A 20,082-nucleotide genomic window follows, 5' to 3' on the forward strand; every position below is an offset into this window, starting at 1 on the left:
TACTTCATGATAAAGCAAAGCATGTGATTTTTAAAAAATTCTCCATGGGTTAATTGGTTAATTCTTATCTGAAAGTTAAACACTTAGTAAGTACAAAGCTGTAACAAATACCATACATAATATACCACCGCACATACACATACATACACATACACACCCTCTCTCCCTCCCTCCACCATCCTCTCTCCAAATTTCCTCAATTAAGTTCACTCCAAACTTGCCTGGGCTGTAATTTATTTCTCAAGCTAAGTCTTTTGTTGTTGTTTTTGAAGAAAACACACAGTACTTTTGGTCTTGCCTGTTCAAATAAGAAAAAGTTGCAGTTCAAAATAATGAATACAATTTCACTTTGTTATTAATCTTTTGTTTTAATCATAGTACTTGATAAACAGCTGAACAGGATCCTAGTTTAACAGAAGGATAAACAAGAACACTGATGACAATTTGTTACAACTGCCTTAATGTACCTTTTGCTTAATAAACATCTGAATATGCAATGAAGTATTTTTGGAGGACACCCCAAAAGAAAACAACTTGCTGGTTGAGCAACAGAAACAACTTCCTTTTTGCTATTATGCTGAAACCAAAGTCATTTATATATAAAAATAAATGTTATGTTCTAACAAGAACATTTTAGACAATTACATCTGTGCTTAACAAAAAAATATTGGTCACTCCAGACTAGAATAATTAATATTTTAAAGGTTTTTAGATTATCTGAATGTATGGATACAACTCAACACAAACTGTAGCTGAAGGGAAACAGGACTTGAAAATATCAATTTGTCCATCTGGAATAAAAATGCAACTAAATTAACTAATTAAATATTTAAAATACTACCATGGAATGTGACAGTAGGTGTGGTCCATACCTACTATATCAGAGGGAAGGAAAGTTTAACATGAAATAATTCGTACCTTACACATTTAGTTAAATATAAACATTTGTTATTTATACATAAAGTCACTTCCAAAAACTATCAATAAGTGATTTAGTTGCACTTAAAATCAGTTTCATCTCTCATTTGCCGAGTATTAACTTTTCTTAATCTTAAATCAACTGTCACTAGTGCACTTTTAGTTAAAATTTCCCCTCAGGTAAGTTTTAATCCTTTTAAAAGAGCCCCCTCACCTAAACCATGAATGTACAAAGTGGCAAAAGTTAATCCCTTTTAGTATAATCATAGTTTATATACTCATTGTATAGCCAATAATAAGAATAGGCTTTCCTTTGCAAAATCTCCTTCACAACTTGCAACAAATGCCACGCGCTCAAAGGAAATAGGCGTGGCTAACACTTGTAAAATGCCAAGGTCTGACAAGTCTTGTTGCTTCCTCCACATCAAGCATCTCTTACATGAAAGAAGATTCCCTTCAGCTTGCCAAAAAGCTTCCACAAATCCAAGTTAGATGCTTCCTGGAAACAAAGATTTTTCAGCTCTGTTTGGCACAAGACTGATTCATCCTGCAGCTTTATGCTTTCCTCCACAGCACCCACATACCTCACCACAGTGATGGCATGCTCTCAAGGGGAGGTAGCAGCACATACATGGAGCAATGAATGAGAGTGCCACCAGTGCTAACCACCGTAAGCAGAACTTGTCATCACTAGTGTCACATGAACATGGATCAGAGAAATCTCCTTCAGAGTCTGACATGCAGTGATACAGCATGCTCTCTGCGCAAAGCATGCAACTAACTTGGTAGATACATCTTTTAATAGGATCTGGCGCATCTTGACATTTTCCTCTGCTGTTATCTTCATGATTAAACCTTTCCTGGCAGTATATACAGCGGGAACGCTCACCATCCTCTTTTCTTCTTTTTGAGTTTTTAAATTTTGATGAGGAAGGCTGAGTTTTAAATACCACAGAACTCTTTGAGTCTTTCAGGGAATTCAACTTAGTTCCATCCCCACATGGGTATAAATAGTCAGATTTTTTACTGTCTGATTTAGAAAATGGTATATTCGAGTCTGCGTCATCCCTCTCCAGGTCGTTCTTCCACATGTCAGGATGCCTGTAGTCTGCATAACGACGTATCAAAATGTCACGAGGGTTTATTCTAACAATTTCATCATCATCCTGAAAACTAACATGTCTGATTGACTTCAGCGGAACCTGAAATAGGAAAGCAAGATAAGTTTACTACAGTGAAGTCCCAAATTCATGTCCACCTACAATGTAAAACTTAGGTTAGAAAATAAAAAAAACAAGACTTTTTTTCCTCTGCTGCTTGAAGATTAGAATTGCAGCTGCCTCGCTTCTCTTACTAGTACAATTTACAGACTTCCTCCCAGTAATCAGCATCTTGCAGACTATTAGGACCATGAGCTTTAGTATTCTTCCCTGATATTTTAGTATCTCATAAAACCTTTGGGTATTTTGTTATCTGCATAAAACTTGATACTGTTCTTAGAATTATGCTCAAAATTCAGGTTTTAACATCTTACAGTGGCAATTAATTCCACAGATGAATTACACCGAACGTGAATTTGCTGATTTCACATTGGTGATGTACCACTGCTTTAGGATTAACTCCTTGATATATCCACTTTGATTTACTCATGTTATCTAGGAAAAAACTTTCCTTCATTCCTGCTGGAAGTTTTCAAACTCCTTCCACTTTTGCAACAAGAGTATTGAATACTAGTTACTCATTCTCAAAGCCGTATTCTAATACGGATTTCACCATAAGAAGAATAAAATTCAGTAGCATAGAATCACAGAATCACCAGGTTGGAAGAGACCCACCGGATCATCAAGTCCAACCATTCCTATCAAACACTAAACCATGTCCCTCAGCACCTCTTCCACCCGTCCCTTAAACCCCTCCAGGGAAGGTGACTCAGCCCCCTCCCTGGGCAGCCTCTGCCAGTGCCCAATGACCCTTCCTGTGAAAAATTTTTTCCCAATGTCCAGCCTAAACCTCCCTTGGTGGAGCTTGAGGCCATTTTCTCTTCTCCTGTCCCCTGTCACATGCACAGATACAGGTGTATGTCCAACTCTTTTCCTTGCTCTGAGCTTTCCTGCCTCTGGGAGATGCCGCTCCTCATCTCGCCTCTTTCAGGGAAACACCTCAACGAGTCCCTGAACAAGCGGCTGTGTCTGTGCAGAGAGACAGCATGCTCAAAGGCCACCAGCCCTGGTGGGCAACAGCACAGACCCGGTTATATCGAGGACACAAATGAACATATATCATCTTCATCTCCATGAGATACCATGGGTGGAGATACTCAGCTGCAAAGTGTTATCTCTGAGCCTTCCCTGCCAGCCTGCATACAGAGTGTCACTAGGCTGATCAATAACAGTGGCTTCTAAATTCTAATATGCAGTACTTTACTTAAATTTTTTATAGTTTAAGACACCAGCAGGCAAACACGTAAGTACTTCTAAAATTCTCAACTTCTAATGAACTGACCATAATTCAAGATCTTTTACCTCAAAAAGCAAGTAAGAAGGAACATGCCAAACATACAAAACAAACAGCAGAAAGACAAGATAGAATTCTATTTATTCTCTCTTATCACAACAGGGCAGGGGACCATGAAAAGCTGCTGAAGGTGGCAAATTTGAAACATCTGAACTGAAATAAGGCAGACGCTAGATAAGTGTAAGACAGTGGATGAAATGACAGTGGACAGCCACTAAATATTACTGCAATCACGTCAAATGTGACTTTCAAGAAAACATACAGATAATGACAGGATAAAAATTTAGCACATATGTATGAAAGGAAAATAGGAGAAAGTGCACCAAAAATGCAGAAGTCTCAGTATGTCCCAGTATCCCTGCCCTACAGACAGACTTTTATTGCCCTGTGTTGTAGGGCTATTGTAATTGCAGCCAGAATACACGTGAGCTTCAAGTAAAATTCTGCCTTTTTCTCCTGTCAAGTGTGCAGCCTGTCACCATTTCACCAAAGTAACTGGGGGGTGGGGGGATCACTCCCTAAACAAAGAGCCTTACAAATTCTCATCGAATCATGAATTATTTGGGAATGCATCTTTAGCATTACCGTTGTTGTTTTGAGAGCATTTACCTTATCAGTACTGATCAAATTCATAAGACTCAATATGTCACCGTTCCATAGCCTAGGACAACAGCTGAACTGCGTGTTCTTAGTCTGTTGCAGTGTGAAACCATGCACTACTGAAAACAATGTTTTTAGTTAACATGCTTCTATTTCACTTTGCACGTGTGTATGCTCCTACTACACTGAAGTCTGCAAGCCCTGGTTTTGCAGTAGGAGGCAGAGGAGGGAAGAGGGAAGGCAGCTGTGGAAGAGGAAGGAACAGCTTCTTAAAATACGTCAGCTTCTGATTATGTAAGAATATCTGTAGCCTGCTCTAACCATTACTTCCCTGCTTGATAATCCTTGAGTGACATATTTTAAGTACAGAACTGTAATTAGAGCTGCTTTGCCCTGGGAGTTTCAACTGGAGTATGCTAACAAGGAGAATGTTTTTCCTTGGCTCCAAGCCATGTAGCTGGACTTCCACAAGATCTGAAGGATACACGGTGAAGCAAGTTTATGTCCTATTTAGCTACTACCGCTGCACTTCCATACTTCCCCAGCCTTTGATGCAAGCAGTTAGGCCTCTCCTTTGCTTAAAAAAGCAGAGTGCTTCTCAACTTTATTGTGTTTTCAAACAGGAGAAAGGGCCTATTCTTTTAGGATCAATAAGTAGCTGTGGATAATTGGCTTTATTTAACAGTCAACAGCTAAATTTATTTCAGGAAAAAAGCATAAAAAAATGTCACTATAATTCAGTATGTTACGCGCGTAAGGGATCCTTACCCCTCTGTCCATACAGAATACTACACGTACATTTAAGACACTAAATAAACCCCAGTGTTTAAAAGAATAACTCCAAAACCTCAAATCACAAACCCACCTTCGACCTTCCATCCTCTAGACAGCTAACAGCCATTAAATATCACTAAAAATTCTAACTAAAATCTGATCTCTCCTCAGTCTCTGAAGGCTTTTTATTTTTTTTTTGATCAGAACACAACACATACATAGAACTAATTTCTTTTTTTCCCAAGTTCCCAGCAAAGCTCCTAATAAAATGCTTTAGGTCTGACACGTTACAAGCAAGCCAGCATTACGTTCTTAACGCAACTTATATTAAGAATTCAATCTTTAAGAAGGAAGTGGAAAATGCTGGGGAAAAGTGAAACAGGAGAAATGTCGGAAAAGATTTACAAACTGCTTACATACTGGCTGTTTAATGGGATATAAAGTGTGAGATAGACAAAACCTTAAGAATATGCAATCCAGATTCAGTTAGGTACCAATACCAGTAAAATTCATTGAGAATAATGCACGAGTCCTCTATTGTAACTCAGTACAAGTGCTATTGCTGGGTAACAGCTGAACAAGGAAAGGAGAAAGAATAATACAGCCAACTGAAATTCCATGGAGAATCTTATTATGAACATAATTAGACAACTGGAAATTAAGCAGAAAATTTTTGTTGACATAACTGAACTCACTAGTATTACACCTTCCTTGAAGGGAGGCACCTTTAAACAAGGCACAGACATTTGTTCAGTACTGTTGTCTTCACTGTGTGTCCTCAAAAAGCTACATCTGACTAGTTGCTCGGCCTGCAGCACCACTATATGAGGACACAGACTGCTGAATATATCATTGCCAAGTACCAGATTTAAGTTAAACACACATCAGTGTACCAAAAGCTGAAGAACTTGGGTACTTTTTATTAACAAAGCATTACAGGTAAAGATCTGAACTGTCATTAATCACTTCTTTTGTTTTCCACGTACTTCTTAAGCTATCTGACTTGAGTACAGTAAGAAAGTTGCAACTTATTTATATGCAATTGAAACAAAACTGCAGATAGTGCTACACTACAAGAAAAATATTTTAAAGAATAGCTACTTCAATATCCATGGAATCTCTATGAAATTCAGTCTATAAGAAATGAATTCTAGCACTTTTCTAGCAAAGAAAATCCTACTTAATTTCTATCAGACAGACACTACCTGGTATACCAGAGCTTAAATTATAATTTCCTCAGTAGCAAAATCTATACGTGCTCTTAAAACACACATGCAGTTTAAGCTACTTCAATTTTATAACCTGATGAAGACTAAGCACACACATAGAATCATAAAATCATAGACTAGTTAGTGTTGGAAGGGACCTTAAAGATCATCTAGTTCCAATCCCCCTGGCAGGGACATCCCACTAGATCAGGTTACCCAAGGCTCCACCCAACCTGGCCTTGAACACCTCCAGGGATGGGGCAGCCACAGCTTCCCTTGGTAACCTATTCCAGTGTCTCACCACTCTCATGGTAAAGAAATTCTTCATAATGTCTAATCTACATCTGCCCTTCTCCAGTTCATACCCTTTCCCCCCTCATCCTGTTACCACAAGCCTTTATGAATAGTCCCTCTCCAGTTTTCTTGTAGGCTCCTTTCAGGTGCTGTAAGGTCACTATAAGACCTCCTCGGAGCCTTCTCCAAGCTGAACAAGCCCAACTCCCTCAGCCTGTCCTTGTATGGGTGGTGCTCTAGCCCTCTGATCATCTTTGTAGCCCTCCTCTGGACCCGTTCCAACAACTCCATATGCTTCTTACGTTGAGGATTCCAGAACTGGACACAGTACTCCAGATGAGGTCTCACAAGAGACGAATAGAGGGGCAGAATCACTTCCCTCGACCTGCTGGCCATGCTTCTTTTGACGTAGCCAAGGATACAGTTGGACTTCTGGGCTGCAAGTGCACACTGCCGGCTTATGTCAAGCTTCTCGTCGACCAGCACCCCGAAGTACTTCTCTGCAGGGCAGCTCTCAATCACATCATCCCCCATCATGTACTGAAAACAGGGACTGCCCCAAGCCAGGAGCAGGACCTTGCACTTGGCACTGCTGAACCTCATGAGGTTCACACAGGCCCACTTCTCCAGCCTGTCCAGGTCTCTCTGGATGACATCCTGCCTTTCTGGTGTAGGAACTACACCACTCAGCCTGGCATCATCTGCAAACTTGCTGAGGGTGCACTCAATCTCCCTGTCAATATCATTGATGAAGATATTAAACAGCACTGGTACCAGTATGGACCCCTGAGGGACACAACTTCTCATGGATCTCTAGCTGGATTTTGAGCCATTGACCACTACTCTCTGAATATGACCATCCAATCAGTTTCTTGTCCACCATGCCATCCACCCATCAAATCTGTATCTCTCCAATTTAGAAAGAAGAATGTCGTGAGGGACTGTGTCAAAGGCTTTACGGAAGTCTAGACAGATCACATCTGTTGGTTTTCCCATGTCCATTGTCGCAGTTACACCATCATAGAAAGCCACTAAGTGGATCATACAGGATTTGCCCCTGGCGAAGCTGTGCTGACTGCCATTAATCACCTCAATGTCCCCCATGTGCTTTAGCATAGCTTCTAGGAGGATCTTTCCATGATCTTCCCAGGCACAGAGGTGAGGCTGACAGGTTGGCCAGTTCCCAGGGTCGTCTTTTCTGCTCTTTTTAAAAATGGGCACAATGTTACCCTTCTTCCAGTCACCAGGGACTTCTGATTGCCTTGACTTTTTGAATATCATGGAGAGCAGTTTGGCAATCACATCCGCCAATTCCCTCAGGACTCTAGGATGTATCTCATCAGGTCCCATACACTTACAAATGTTCAGGTTCTTCAGGTGGTCACGAACCTGATCCTCCTCTACAGTGGGAGGGGGTTTATCCCTGGTTTTATCACTGGTTACTGTAGCCAATAAGTGTTCACTGCAATAATCTAATCACGCACCTATTATTATTCTAAGCAAATGGAAAGAGAGAAGAAAACATACCTCTTCACAAACAGAACAAAAATAATGTTCTATAAATATGCCCTCTTTTAAAAACTTCTGTGTGTCAGCCTTGTTCACATTAGTGGGTTTCTTTCTGGTTTAAGTATCTGTTTACCAATAGTTTAATACTTTCCACACATAACTGATACACTATTTTGCTTTCTGTTCAGTATTTTAGTTTAATAGACAGTTAGAAAGCATAAACAATGTTTCACTAAAAATATTTAGTAGATGTGTCCCACTGTGTAATGCATCCAAGATATCAATTTTAAAGATACTTTTTAATATTTCTGATTAAGACTGTATTAGTATACATGTAACCGAGATTGAGCTCATGGCCCATTAACATATTCTGAACAAATTCAAACAGCTTTACAAGGCTGCTGATATAGAAATCTGACTTCAAAGAAAGTGAAAGATTTATTCACGTAGTCTGCTGCACCACAACATAGCTAAGTGCCTTCATAAAGCTTTACCTCTGCCATAATAATGCAGAGCTTATGCTTATCATTTCAACAAGTTGAGAGTATAATACTACATACAGGGACTTAGAATAAAATTGCTTTCTTGTTAGAAATTACATACTACACTGTTAACGCAGCAAGCAAAGTAAGAATTGCTTCTTTTATTGGTAGTCTTACCTGGTTAGGTTGACTAGGGAAACAGGCTCTCCTGGTGTTGATATCCTCAAGTGCTGAAGGCCTTAAATTTGCACTGTTGTAAGGTTCACTGGTTACTAAAGTTTCATGTTGGAAAAGGTGATCTTTCATTAATGAACCTGACGAACTTTCTTGAGTAGCCTAGAACAATAAGAACTCTCTTGAAATGACTTTGCATTTATACAAAACCACACCAAAAGCAGATTCATACATACATTAATGTTCTATACAATATATTAGAGGCATCTATAGATACAAGTATTTTTAAATCCACAATTTTAAAGTACTTGTAAGTAGGCAAGTATTTTCTTTAGTATGGACCAGCCTTGAAAAATAAGAATTCCTTTGCTGCAAACCATACATAACTTAGGTATTAGAGACACATGTCCTTGTAACTCACTTGCCAAATCTGACTGAGGAACTTCTTTAAGGAAGGAGAGATTAGCCCAGTCTCTAAGATTATATTTTCCCTATCTACCCACGAGACTGCCAATGTTTAAAAATATTGGAGGAAAATATTTCTGAGACTAATAAGGCAAAAGCTAGTCAGACGTTTTAATAAATTAAAAGCAAAATTGTTTAACAGATCAGCTGACAAAGTCAGTTTTAACATATACTCGCTCAATTAAAATATCTAATTACAGCATGTGTATTAAACAACTAATGACTGTTTTTTTGAATTCATGGTTATAGCAAGCAATTTGATACAAAGATGAGACCATGTGGCAACATATAATGAGATATCTGCAGGATGTGTGCTGCTCAGAATAAGGAAGAGGAAGTATGTTTGGGTGGAATGTTGGCTTGTGAGATGATCCACTTTCTGAAAATAACAGAAAACCAAACAGTTCTTGTTCTTTAAGCTTAACTGACTGTGATATAGTTAAGATACAGTAAAGAATATTGATATAAATCCCACTGGGTCACCAAGAAAATGTACCGTACAACATTTTGTTTGTATTGAGAGACGCTGTGAAGTTAACTGACTGTCATCATCTGATAGCACTGAGAAAATTCTGGCATCATCAACTTCCAGCAATGAGGATGTTTCAGTTTTATTACAAAGATTTGTATGTATTAAGAAAAAAAAATAAAAGGGAAAAAATAAAAATACTGCAGAAAACTACTGAAGCAGAGGCAAACCTGAAGTTTTGGCAGGTTAGTACTTAACACTGAATCATTAGTTTTCATTTCTCAAAATACTTAAGGAACTTATTCTGGGATTACATTAGCACCTCATACACAAAAGCGTAACGTATCAAGTTCTAAGGCATCGGGCTAAAGTGGAAGCAGATGTTCCGTAGCTGATCTTTGGGGGAAAGAAAATCATCATATATCTAATAATTTTTATGTTCACAAGCACTGTGAGTGCAAAAAACATTAGAATTAATAATCAATTAATGATCAGCTTTAATTAATGTTAGAGAGCATACATCCCACGAAAGACAATAGCTCAATCAGGCTAGAGTTCCACTGAAACATTTTGAAGACAAGCAAAACTCCAGAAAAAAGTACTTTTTGCAGATCCTTGGACATGACTATAGTACTAGGCAATCAACCCTGCTACTGTCAAAATTAAGTTTTATGGTCAAAAGCTGCTGGGAAAGGAATACATAAGAAACATTGAAATGATTGGCAAGAGTTAGATTTCATGGATGCATACTTAGTTTAAAAGCAAAAAGCATCAAATATTAGTGCAGTATCAAACGTCTTCCTAGCAGGAGGTACTCCTGCAGGTACATTGCCCAATGACATAAAAAGCTTCAAAAACACTGGTTCAAACCACAGGAGAGCTGCATTCAGAATGAGGAAGAAATGCCTAAAACTATTTTTTGTTTGAGCAATGTTATAAATGCTTACAAGCAGAAACTATTTAAACTAGGAACACACTTAACAGCTAGAAGCCATTTTACAGAAACCACAGTGCTAAACACTACCTTGCCTCCTCTCCTCCCGATATTATCAATTTGAGTGCTCTAGGGAGAGGGATGATAGCAGCAAGAACCACTACACTTTGTTTCCCAGGGAAAAAAAATACATACTATCCACAAGATAGTCCTTATCCCTGCGTGAGATCCGGAACAGCCTACATTGTTTCCTGTCCCTGCAGGTGATTCATACGTTTTTCCTTCAGAAATAAACTATCTACACTACAGATTAAAAAGGACACATACACATGCTCACACAGGCACACACACTCACCTTGGCAATCAAGAGGGACTGCATCTAATAAAGTGTACAGGCACTGATCATCTATTACAGTGCTAACTAGCAGTACCTGATACTGATCTATGAAATATAAACCTTAATCTTAAAGCAAGCCCTTGTGCTCTACACACAACAATTATAAAGGAATACTTCTATAAAATTCCAACACAGACACCACAATTCAAGATAATTGACATCAAGGAGAAATTTGGAGGTGGCAAGAGACAGGGAAAAGCATTTGACCTTTGTAAGGCAAGAACTCCTAAGAGCTGTTTGGAAATCACAACATTCAGTCTACAAACCTAGAAGCTACAAGTGGACTACAGCCTAACTTCTGGTATTCATGGAAAACGAAAAGTGAGCAGGTCAGTTATGACATTATCTAGTCTATAAATATGCACTGTACAGAACTACAGAAATGCCAGATTAATATTCTGAACTCTGTATTTTTAATTGAACTGATAGTTTAGATGCAGCCAAACCACATTTATTAGAATCAAAATGGCTTTCTCTGGATAACACTTCCTGCTCCAATGTGATATTTTATGACAAGGTCATAAACACCTGAAACCCCACATTTATAATGGAAATGCTGACAACCTGAAGGGAGAGAACTCAGAAACAAAAATGCTATGGTATTGAAAATGCATGTAAGTAAAAAGCAAACATGTAAAGTTTTCCACAAGAGCTAAGCATGGTATATTAAGTATACTGAATTTTACACGCAAACAGACGCACACATTCCCCTTTTCTACTGTCCCAAGCAATTACACCGCCCACATTCAATATCCTTTAACCACAGCCTGCAAAGTACAGTACTGGCATAGGTTATTCAGTATCATCTGTAAAGTAACCCACGCCAGTTTTTAATGCACAACGGAAATCTGGTTTGCTCCCAGCTGCTGGTATAATAATTACTGTCCTATGGTTGCTAAGAGATACTCTGAATTTTTTTCCAAGACTACTAAAACATTTCTGTGCACGCAGGCAAAAGGATGCTGGGTAAAGCAATAAAATGACTCCAGCTGCAGCTCTCCAGCAGAATTCAAAGCCAGATGACAGCTGTAGAGAAAATGAAAACCAGACTGAACTTCTCTTCTTCTTCAAATTTTTTCTCCTTACTTCTCTCAGTTTGCCAGAGTTAAGTTTGGGAGAGAATTCAACATTGTTCTGCAAACATTGTTAAAAATGTTCTGCTCTAAGAAAGTTTAATGATTACACAGAAGGATGGATTAGAGACCACATTTCCGTTGCATCCCAGTTCTTCTATTTACTTCCCATGAGACCCGAAAATCTGCTGTTTGATGTTAACCCACACAAGAGGAGTTTAAGTGTTTTTTCCTTAATTTTTTAATTGTGAAGAAATTATACAAGTTTCAAGAACATCTGAATAACCTTCTTCTGTTTTAGCTCCTTCCAAAACTGATGGAGCCACTGCTTTTATATTTGGCAAAGAAACTTACTACAATCTGGTATGTATTTCTGACATGGACTGAAATATTACCTAGATTACTCTGAATGTTTTGTAAATTTTAAAGAAAAAAAGGCATTTGACATGCCTCTCTCTTCCACGGCTGTTCAACCTGAATATATAAAGCATACTCAAGGTTTTAGGGATTCCAAGGAAGGAACTAATAAATTAAAACACCAAGCATAACGCTGAGGAAATAAGAGAGAACGAGGTGTAAACAGGTTATTGGGAATACTGGCGATATATATATATATGTATCTCCTTCTCTTTTTTGAATACTACTCCACAAAAAACCTTAACAAAACTAAACTATTTTAGCACAATATATTATTACATTTATTTTAATATATATTAGTGTTAATTTTAGTTCTATTAACTACACGTAAGGAATCTGTTATGTGTACTAAATATTGCTAATCTTTAGTGTTTTATCACATAGTATTTTCTTCTCCATGCAAATAGTACAGTCCCAAGTGTAAATTATTTCCAGTTTCCTTAAAAGTCACAATATCAAGTTATTTTTGTAAAATAAAACCTGTGTGAACATTTCATTACAGGTATAAATTGAATAGTCACTAATTAGTGCATTTACAAAGAGGCACATGAACCATTTATGTACTCCTTTTCTTTATCAAAACCACTTAAAACGTATGTAAGTTGCAGGCCTTTTCCCCTTTGAACTGGCAACGCCCTCAATGCATCTATTTCTTAAAGAACAAGCTGAACTGTTTTTTCCTTCTGTCAAGAATAAGAAACTCAAAAGTCTAAGTGCTCTACCCCTTATTACTCTACAACTATTAAAATGAGTTTGTAGCTTATCAATAACAACGGTATGGCTGAATCAACAAAACCTGAAAGAAATTAAGATTAAATTGCACTATTTTTCAGTTCCCAAAAGCAAGACTTGCACATTTTGCTATCCAAAAGCCACGCAAAAATACTTTCAAATGTATAAGCTTTAGATTTCATTGCGGTAGATTTACTTCCAAGTTAAAAAAAAAAGAAAAACACAAACCTGAATTTTATAGTTTTTCAGTCAAACTAGATGAGTTTTACAGCAAGAAGTTTATATTTGGCAGAGGAAAAGAATCTGACCTGATCTTTGAACAAACAAGCCAACTGACTTAAACAGGCTGCTTGTCTACTGCATTCAGAATGCTTGGTTTTATACCAAAAAATCCAAACCTCCTACCAAAACAGATTTTCAGTGTATATTTCCATATAAGTACATATACACTCCCAAGATCCATTTACAAACATTACAGGAAGTCAGACAGCTCTGCATTAACTCATTTGTGTATTTCTATTTGAAATTACTCTAGTAACACTAAGGCTTATTTAATGATATAAGATATAAAAGCACAATTTGCATATGAAATGTTCATTGAACAACTAATAGTCATTGCAATCACTTAAGCAACCTTTACAAGGAAGTATGAACACCCATAAGTGAGAGTATTCTCTTAATACTAAGATTTTAATGTAATTTCTGAGCTACAGAACATCTACAGAAGCTTTAATGAAGCTATGTCTTCTTAAAATTACAGATTTGATCTCTAGTAAGAGGTTCTCTTTGAGATTTTATTTAAAGAACATAAAAAAATATAAAACAAAAAGTCTAGTAACCCAAAATACAATATAGTGAGCAAAATGCTAGCCCAGAAAGCACAAGAGAAAAGTTCAGTTTTTGGATTTAAGAGTTGCACAGAGAAGTTTCGGGAGATTTAACAGCAGTACAACTGACTAGATCAGAAGGCTGTGTATTTTGATCTTATTTGGATCACTTTATTTGCTTTCTGTAGCACTAAACATAACTAACCAGTAAAATAACCTGGAAGCATACTTTGCTGTTTTCATCACTAATCATCTTAATTTAAAAAACAAACAAACAACCCCGCCCCCCAAAATACACTGTTAATGAAATTTACATACAAAGTACATACTATATTCATACTTCAAATATGTACTAAATCTCAGATTCCTGCTGTGTAAGATGACTAGAACAGCACAGGCAAAACACCTGGACAGCAGATGATGTAATTGACAAGGACCTAATAAAGTTAATATTTTCAAGTGTACTTTGATGACATCCTGGGGATTTTATCTACCATACTAACTAACGAAGAAAGAAATGAAACTGAAGAATACCAGTACATCTGATAGCTACTACCAAGCATAAACAAAAATTTAAGTGCACTAACAAACATGCTACAAAAAGTAAGCGTGAAATAACCCTTTTCTCTTATTGATAGCCTGTTACTTTAGAAACAACTTAAGACTACTTAATATTCTTAATTAAATGGAGGAGCTCCACTGCTTCATCTTTTGTACTTCATTCCTTAGAGGTTATGAATTACAACTCTGGAAGATTGGTCTGACGAAACTACAACATCTCATTGCCCAAATGCAGAAGCAATCAACCTGCTCTTTAACAGTCTATCCACACTCTAAAATGCTTTGGCATGCTCCAAAACTTACTCAAAAATACAGCTTATAGAATAAACACCAGGAAAAAAAACCCATCATTAGGCCTTTCAATCTACACTGAAGTGAGACGAAGGGGGGACAAGTCAACATGACTTTGAATACACAATACATTTATCTTTGAACAAAATGGTCTTACCAGTCTTTCAAGTTAAAAAAATATTGGGATATCAAGTTTCACTTACAACAGTATCAGTCTTGGAAGGGAGGTAAGGAATTAATCCTTTGGAGGGGAATGTACACTGTCAGGTATTTCCAAGACATACTTGATGATCAGATCTGGTGTCCGTAACTCAAATGCTGTAGCCTTTCTATATTAGCACACCACAATTATGGATTTGTTATTCATACATAAACCTTTAGATGAAGAATAGCTAAACCAGGGCGGGTTCAGCCTTCCTTGCATTCTTCTCCCTGCCCCTCAGCCCCCGCCTTTTCTGGTATTGTAATTAGTAAGCAGTTCTAGTATAATTATTTATATTATTTACTGTGGTATGCAAAGATATGGTGAGAGTTTGGCTAGCTTTTTTCCGCCTCTAGAAAAATGGTAATTCTTGCCATCTATCCACAGCATGAATTCACAATTAAGCAATACATGTTACAGTGAAGTAGTGAAATATGTTTTCCTGCCTGGAATGTAGCAGATAATTCTACCAGCAGTTTGCACTAAACAGAACAGTATTACCTGCAAGTTGTACATAGAATGTTTTTTAAAAAATATATATTTTTTTTTAAAAAAATACAAGGAATACAAAGTAGATATAACTCATCTATTTACACATCTAAATATATCCATATCTGTATAGAATAGATGATGTAAATATACTTCTCTTCACTTTCCCAATAACAAAATTTGTAAATATAAAAAAATCATAGATATATGCTTCAATTTTGGCGTCCTTATATAGGAAAGTAATAACTAGGCAGTATAATCAAGAGATCATTAGTTTCCTCTAATCTCATTAGGCCTGTAGAAATTGCTCAATTATTAATCTTTGCAACAAAGCATGTTTAAACAAGTCTTTTAAAAGCCGACTAAGGATTGCATTAACTTTGATACACATTTTCTCCACCCTATCAAAATCTTACTCCTATTTTAAATCCAAAGCATCTAATATTTATAGCAATTTTACTTCGAAGCGCCTTAAAATAAAGCACTACAAATAAAGAAAACCAGGTGCTTGCATGGCCAACTCTTACACTGAGATGCATTTCTGCTACCAAAAAATGGAAAGAAATCAGAAGACCCTGCTGCGCTGCCACTGCATTGCAGTATCCTTTCTCAATTCTTGAGATTCAGTTTCATATCATAATTTGAACTGTACTCCTATCTTCAAAAGTAGGCTACTAATTTTCTTGATTTTGTGTTGCAGTTCTATGCTGCATTTCTCTACACTGATAAAGAATTTAGTATCACATAAATAACAAAACTCCTTCCCTCAAAAAACCACTTAGTAATATTATCAATTTTCTGAATAGTCACTAGAACCCCTGAGTCAACATTTTTCTAAATCAGTTTCATATTAGTTTAAACATCTGCACTCTGAAAACTGAATGTATGTGTGAATAAAGTCAAGATTTTCCCTGAAACTGTAAATAGGAAAGAAGAGATGACAAGCTCACATAGACACAAACAGGTTTTTACTAAGTTATGTTACAATTATTTACTATATACGTACATCCATAATATTTGCTTATATTGGCTTCTTAATTATGTAGATTCTTGGATATTACCAGGCAGTGCTACACATTAGTGTTATGGTACTTGATATGGTATTTGTGTAAAGTATTATAACTCTGAAGAATAGTTGGAGGTAAGTTTTTACCCCTTATGCCATTATGACCTGCAGAAATCGAATGGTACAAATAAGAATGAAGAAAAATTAGAATCTGAACAAGTCATGGCTTCATCTTCAGTGAGTTTTTTAAAAATTATCTGAAATACTGTCCTGGTTTGGACTAGATTCTTTTAACTACTCTCTCAGTATCTTTTAGAAGCATCTACCATTGCAGAGTGAAATCTAGGAAAACAAACAGGAAGTGCATGTAAGAGAAGATTCCAAACTCGTCTGTTTTTTTTTCCCAGGAGAACATGCCATGTTCCCATGAGTTCAAAGAGGACACAAAACCAGAAGATTCATTGTAAACTTGAAAAATCAAACTCCTATTGATTAAATACTGACTACTCTGTGTAGGACAGACAATATTGCACGTCTTCTAGATAACTCTTCTGGAACTTATTTCATCAAACTCAATTTTGTTCTTGCTCTTATTTTGCTTATTCTCACAAATTAAAAAAAACTATTCAATTTCTTCCAAAAACAACTGCATAATTAGTTAAAAAATTTAAGTACTTACTTGAAAGCAGTCTTCTGTCACTTCAACATCATTTTGGGCGGGTGGATAACCTACAGAAGAGGTAAAAAAAAAATAGACAAGGTTACTTAACTTATGAGTTTGCTGCTTCTGGTGAACACCATCCCTCAATATCCAGCTATATGACAAAAATTGCTTGTTTAATTTTTTAACCAGTAGATGATTGTATTTCAAGTTGATTTTAATAAGTACCATTAGTTTCTACATTCCAATTTTATATATTGAGTATTCCCACCCACACTCCTCTATCTTGTTCACACCTTTCTTGTAAAAGCATTTTCAAAGTGTCATCAGAAGTTAGAAGCAATGGAATATTTCTTGTAGCACTTTGCAAATTAAAGGCAGATACATTTGGTTGGCATGAAGGCACACTGTGCTATATTTTGCTATAAATCAGCAGATACTGGAAATGTAAGATCCTAAGAGAGAAAAAGACTCATATGCTTTCTAATTATTTCTCTCGCAGATGATATCAGCACAATTCAAATAAAGTTATTCTAGTATGTCAAAAAAACATTTCCCTCCAGAAACATGTTTCTCCCTTTGCTAATATGGTAACACATACTAAATCCCTAAATTTACAGGACATCATAGTAATGAATATTTTGTTTCAATTTCTCCCTTTGAGTTACTTTTTACAATCCTGAAAGACTTGTTCTTTCCATTCCATAGACACTTATTCTCTCCCATCCAGCAATACATTTATCATATTTTCACCTCAGAATTGAGGCTTGATGATCATGTTCTGTTGGCTCCCTAGTTTCCATGAGGTAGTGAAGCTTTGGAACCAGTTAGCCATATCAGAATAAATTTTCTTATATAAACCTGTCCTCAGAACTACTCTGTCAGCTGCAGGTAAACAAATATAACTATCATGTCAAAGTAGGAGCAGATAAAAAGAGAACTCAATAGATTATCCTCTGAGAATACAGAAGCTGTAACAAGTTTCTGAGGAGAAGATCCAAGTAAGACACTATAACACTCTAGCTTCCTCCATTTCTTCATCTCTAAAAAACAAGGCAAGGGATGTTTCAGGGAATTACCTTATTAGTGTTTGTGAAACAATTTAAGACACTTATATGAATGGCACTTCAGCTATGTCAGAAGTAGTATTTAAAAACTGCTAAAATCTCAATATGTTATGGATCAATCCACATCCTTAAACACTGTCAGCATTAAATTTATGCAAAGTGCTTTGACTTAGCTTGTTTGACACCTCCCCTTCCCTGGCCCCACCAACCCCTTCACCTGAAATATGTACCTTGAGAAATATCCTCCACTGCTCTCCGAATACCTCTGTCAAATGCTCTTGCATCAGCAGGACTCTGAAATGTGAGGCCAAACTTTTTGTCATCAATCTTCCAGTGGTAAAAAGTAGGAGTAACTTTGTTGTAAACGAGGTCCTTCTTTAACGTGCATTCCAAGACCACCTTCCAGAAAGGAGACAAAGAAAAGACATCGCTGACAAATACTTAAAATTTGAGAACAAAATGTAGTTTTCATGTATTACCTGAAAACATATATCACATGGCAGATAAAAGTCTGTTTAATTTTTTAAGGATGTGATTTTAGCTTTGTTTCCATTATGCCCAAATTATTCACTAACAGTTGCTGATAGGTCAGGTATGGGTTAAGAATACTATTTGGAAACCAAGTGAATCTTCCCAGCCTCAAAAGTATCTCATACCTGCAGCAAGTACTTCTGTCATGACTTCCTAAAAGTTCAGCATATTAAATACGCTGCACCCCCACGAAAAACATTATTGTGCTGATATGAAGCATTACTGTATCACTGGGAATAATATTTGTTGACTAATTCTGTAAAATTTTTGAGCATAGGAATACCTTCATGCTGTTCTCAAGCCGTAATAATTTTCTCCCAGAAAGGTTGCCATAAAATACAAAACAATACAAGAGAACTGTTTTAAAAACTGAAAATAATCCAAACCAAAATATTTTCAAATGTGTTATTGCCTGTACCTACACACAAATATATTTATGGGTCATGCTCAACTATAATGAGAACAGTAATTAGGAATAATTAATGTTTTTATTTGGCTGCAAAACTATTATAGGTATACATGCACATTCAGTTATGACACAAAATCACAATCTTCACATCATTTCCCTCCTTTAAATTGGCTCATTTTTAAATATGTTTGCATGTTTAATTTACCTGGAAATATGTCTTATGCAATGTTGCTATATTCAATGTTTCTTGATTAAAAACATCCAAGGTGAAAAAGAATGTATGGAGGGACATGCAGTGATCTATTCCTGTAACACCAGCTATAATAAAATGCACAGCAAGACCTGTATCTCTGTACTGCTAATGGATTCTGAAACCTACACTGAGAGCTGAATGAGGAATTTTAATATTATTATAATTTCATTATTAATGTATTTTCAGATTTTCATTATAAATTTTGTTACAATACGCAACATTTGGAGAAAAAAATATAAGACGTCTTAACAGTATGAGAAAAAATGAGGTTAAAAGAAAACAAAAGTCCAAATTTTTAAAAAGTATCTGTCTACTTAGATTATTCTTACATACCTTTTGTGTTCGTCCTCGCCTCGTTTAATTATTATTTAGGCTAATAGGTTATTTCCTCTTACTTTTCACTGTTCACTCCCCCTACCCTACACCTCACAATTAATTGCTTCCTTTTGAGTTTTACTGCTGGTTCTAGAAGGATGACATTCTTTCTGCACATATAAACTTTCAGCATTAAAATAATTTATGCTATGTTATTCCCTAAATTGTCAACAATATGTAGGTACAGCTCCCTACAAGAACACATAGGAAGGAATCTGTTTGCTGTAGATGTAAAGAAAAAAGTGCTGCAGCAAAAAAAAAAAAATCATTTGCAGCTCTAAGGTGTATTGAGTGGTGATTCTTCCTTTGTTTCGATTATTTTAAACTTGCTTCCTCCTAAAAAGAGAAGGAGTTAAAAATGATGATTTCTCACATCACTACATTTTCTAGGCCTGTAAGTACTTTTTGGATGATATCTACTATATTAAGCACCAACTATTTTCACACTAT

At 36.5% G+C, this 20,082-nt stretch overlaps 1 protein-coding gene across 1 annotated transcript in view; it reads right to left on the bottom strand.

Moving 5' to 3' along the window:
• Positions 1–348: 348 nt before the first annotated feature.
• The window catches only part of SPRED1 (sprouty related EVH1 domain containing 1), a 65,563-nt gene continuing 45,829 nt past the window's right edge, over positions 349–20,082 (bottom strand). The window contains exons 3-6 of the mRNA XM_069858187.1: positions 18,295–18,463; positions 17,016–17,065; positions 8,477–8,635; positions 349–2,120 (exon numbers count right to left, since the gene is read on the bottom strand). Coding sequence (XP_069714288.1) covers positions 1,461–2,120; positions 8,477–8,635; positions 17,016–17,065; positions 18,295–18,463 — 1,038 coding nt within the window. The 3' untranslated portion in view covers positions 349–1,460. The remainder of the gene's footprint in view (positions 2,121–8,476; positions 8,636–17,015; positions 17,066–18,294; positions 18,464–20,082) is intronic.

The sequence above is a fragment of the Phaenicophaeus curvirostris genome, chromosome 5 (genome assembly GCF_032191515.1).
Source record: "Phaenicophaeus curvirostris isolate KB17595 chromosome 5, BPBGC_Pcur_1.0, whole genome shotgun sequence".
NCBI lineage: Eukaryota > Metazoa > Chordata > Aves > Cuculiformes > Cuculidae > Phaenicophaeus > Phaenicophaeus curvirostris.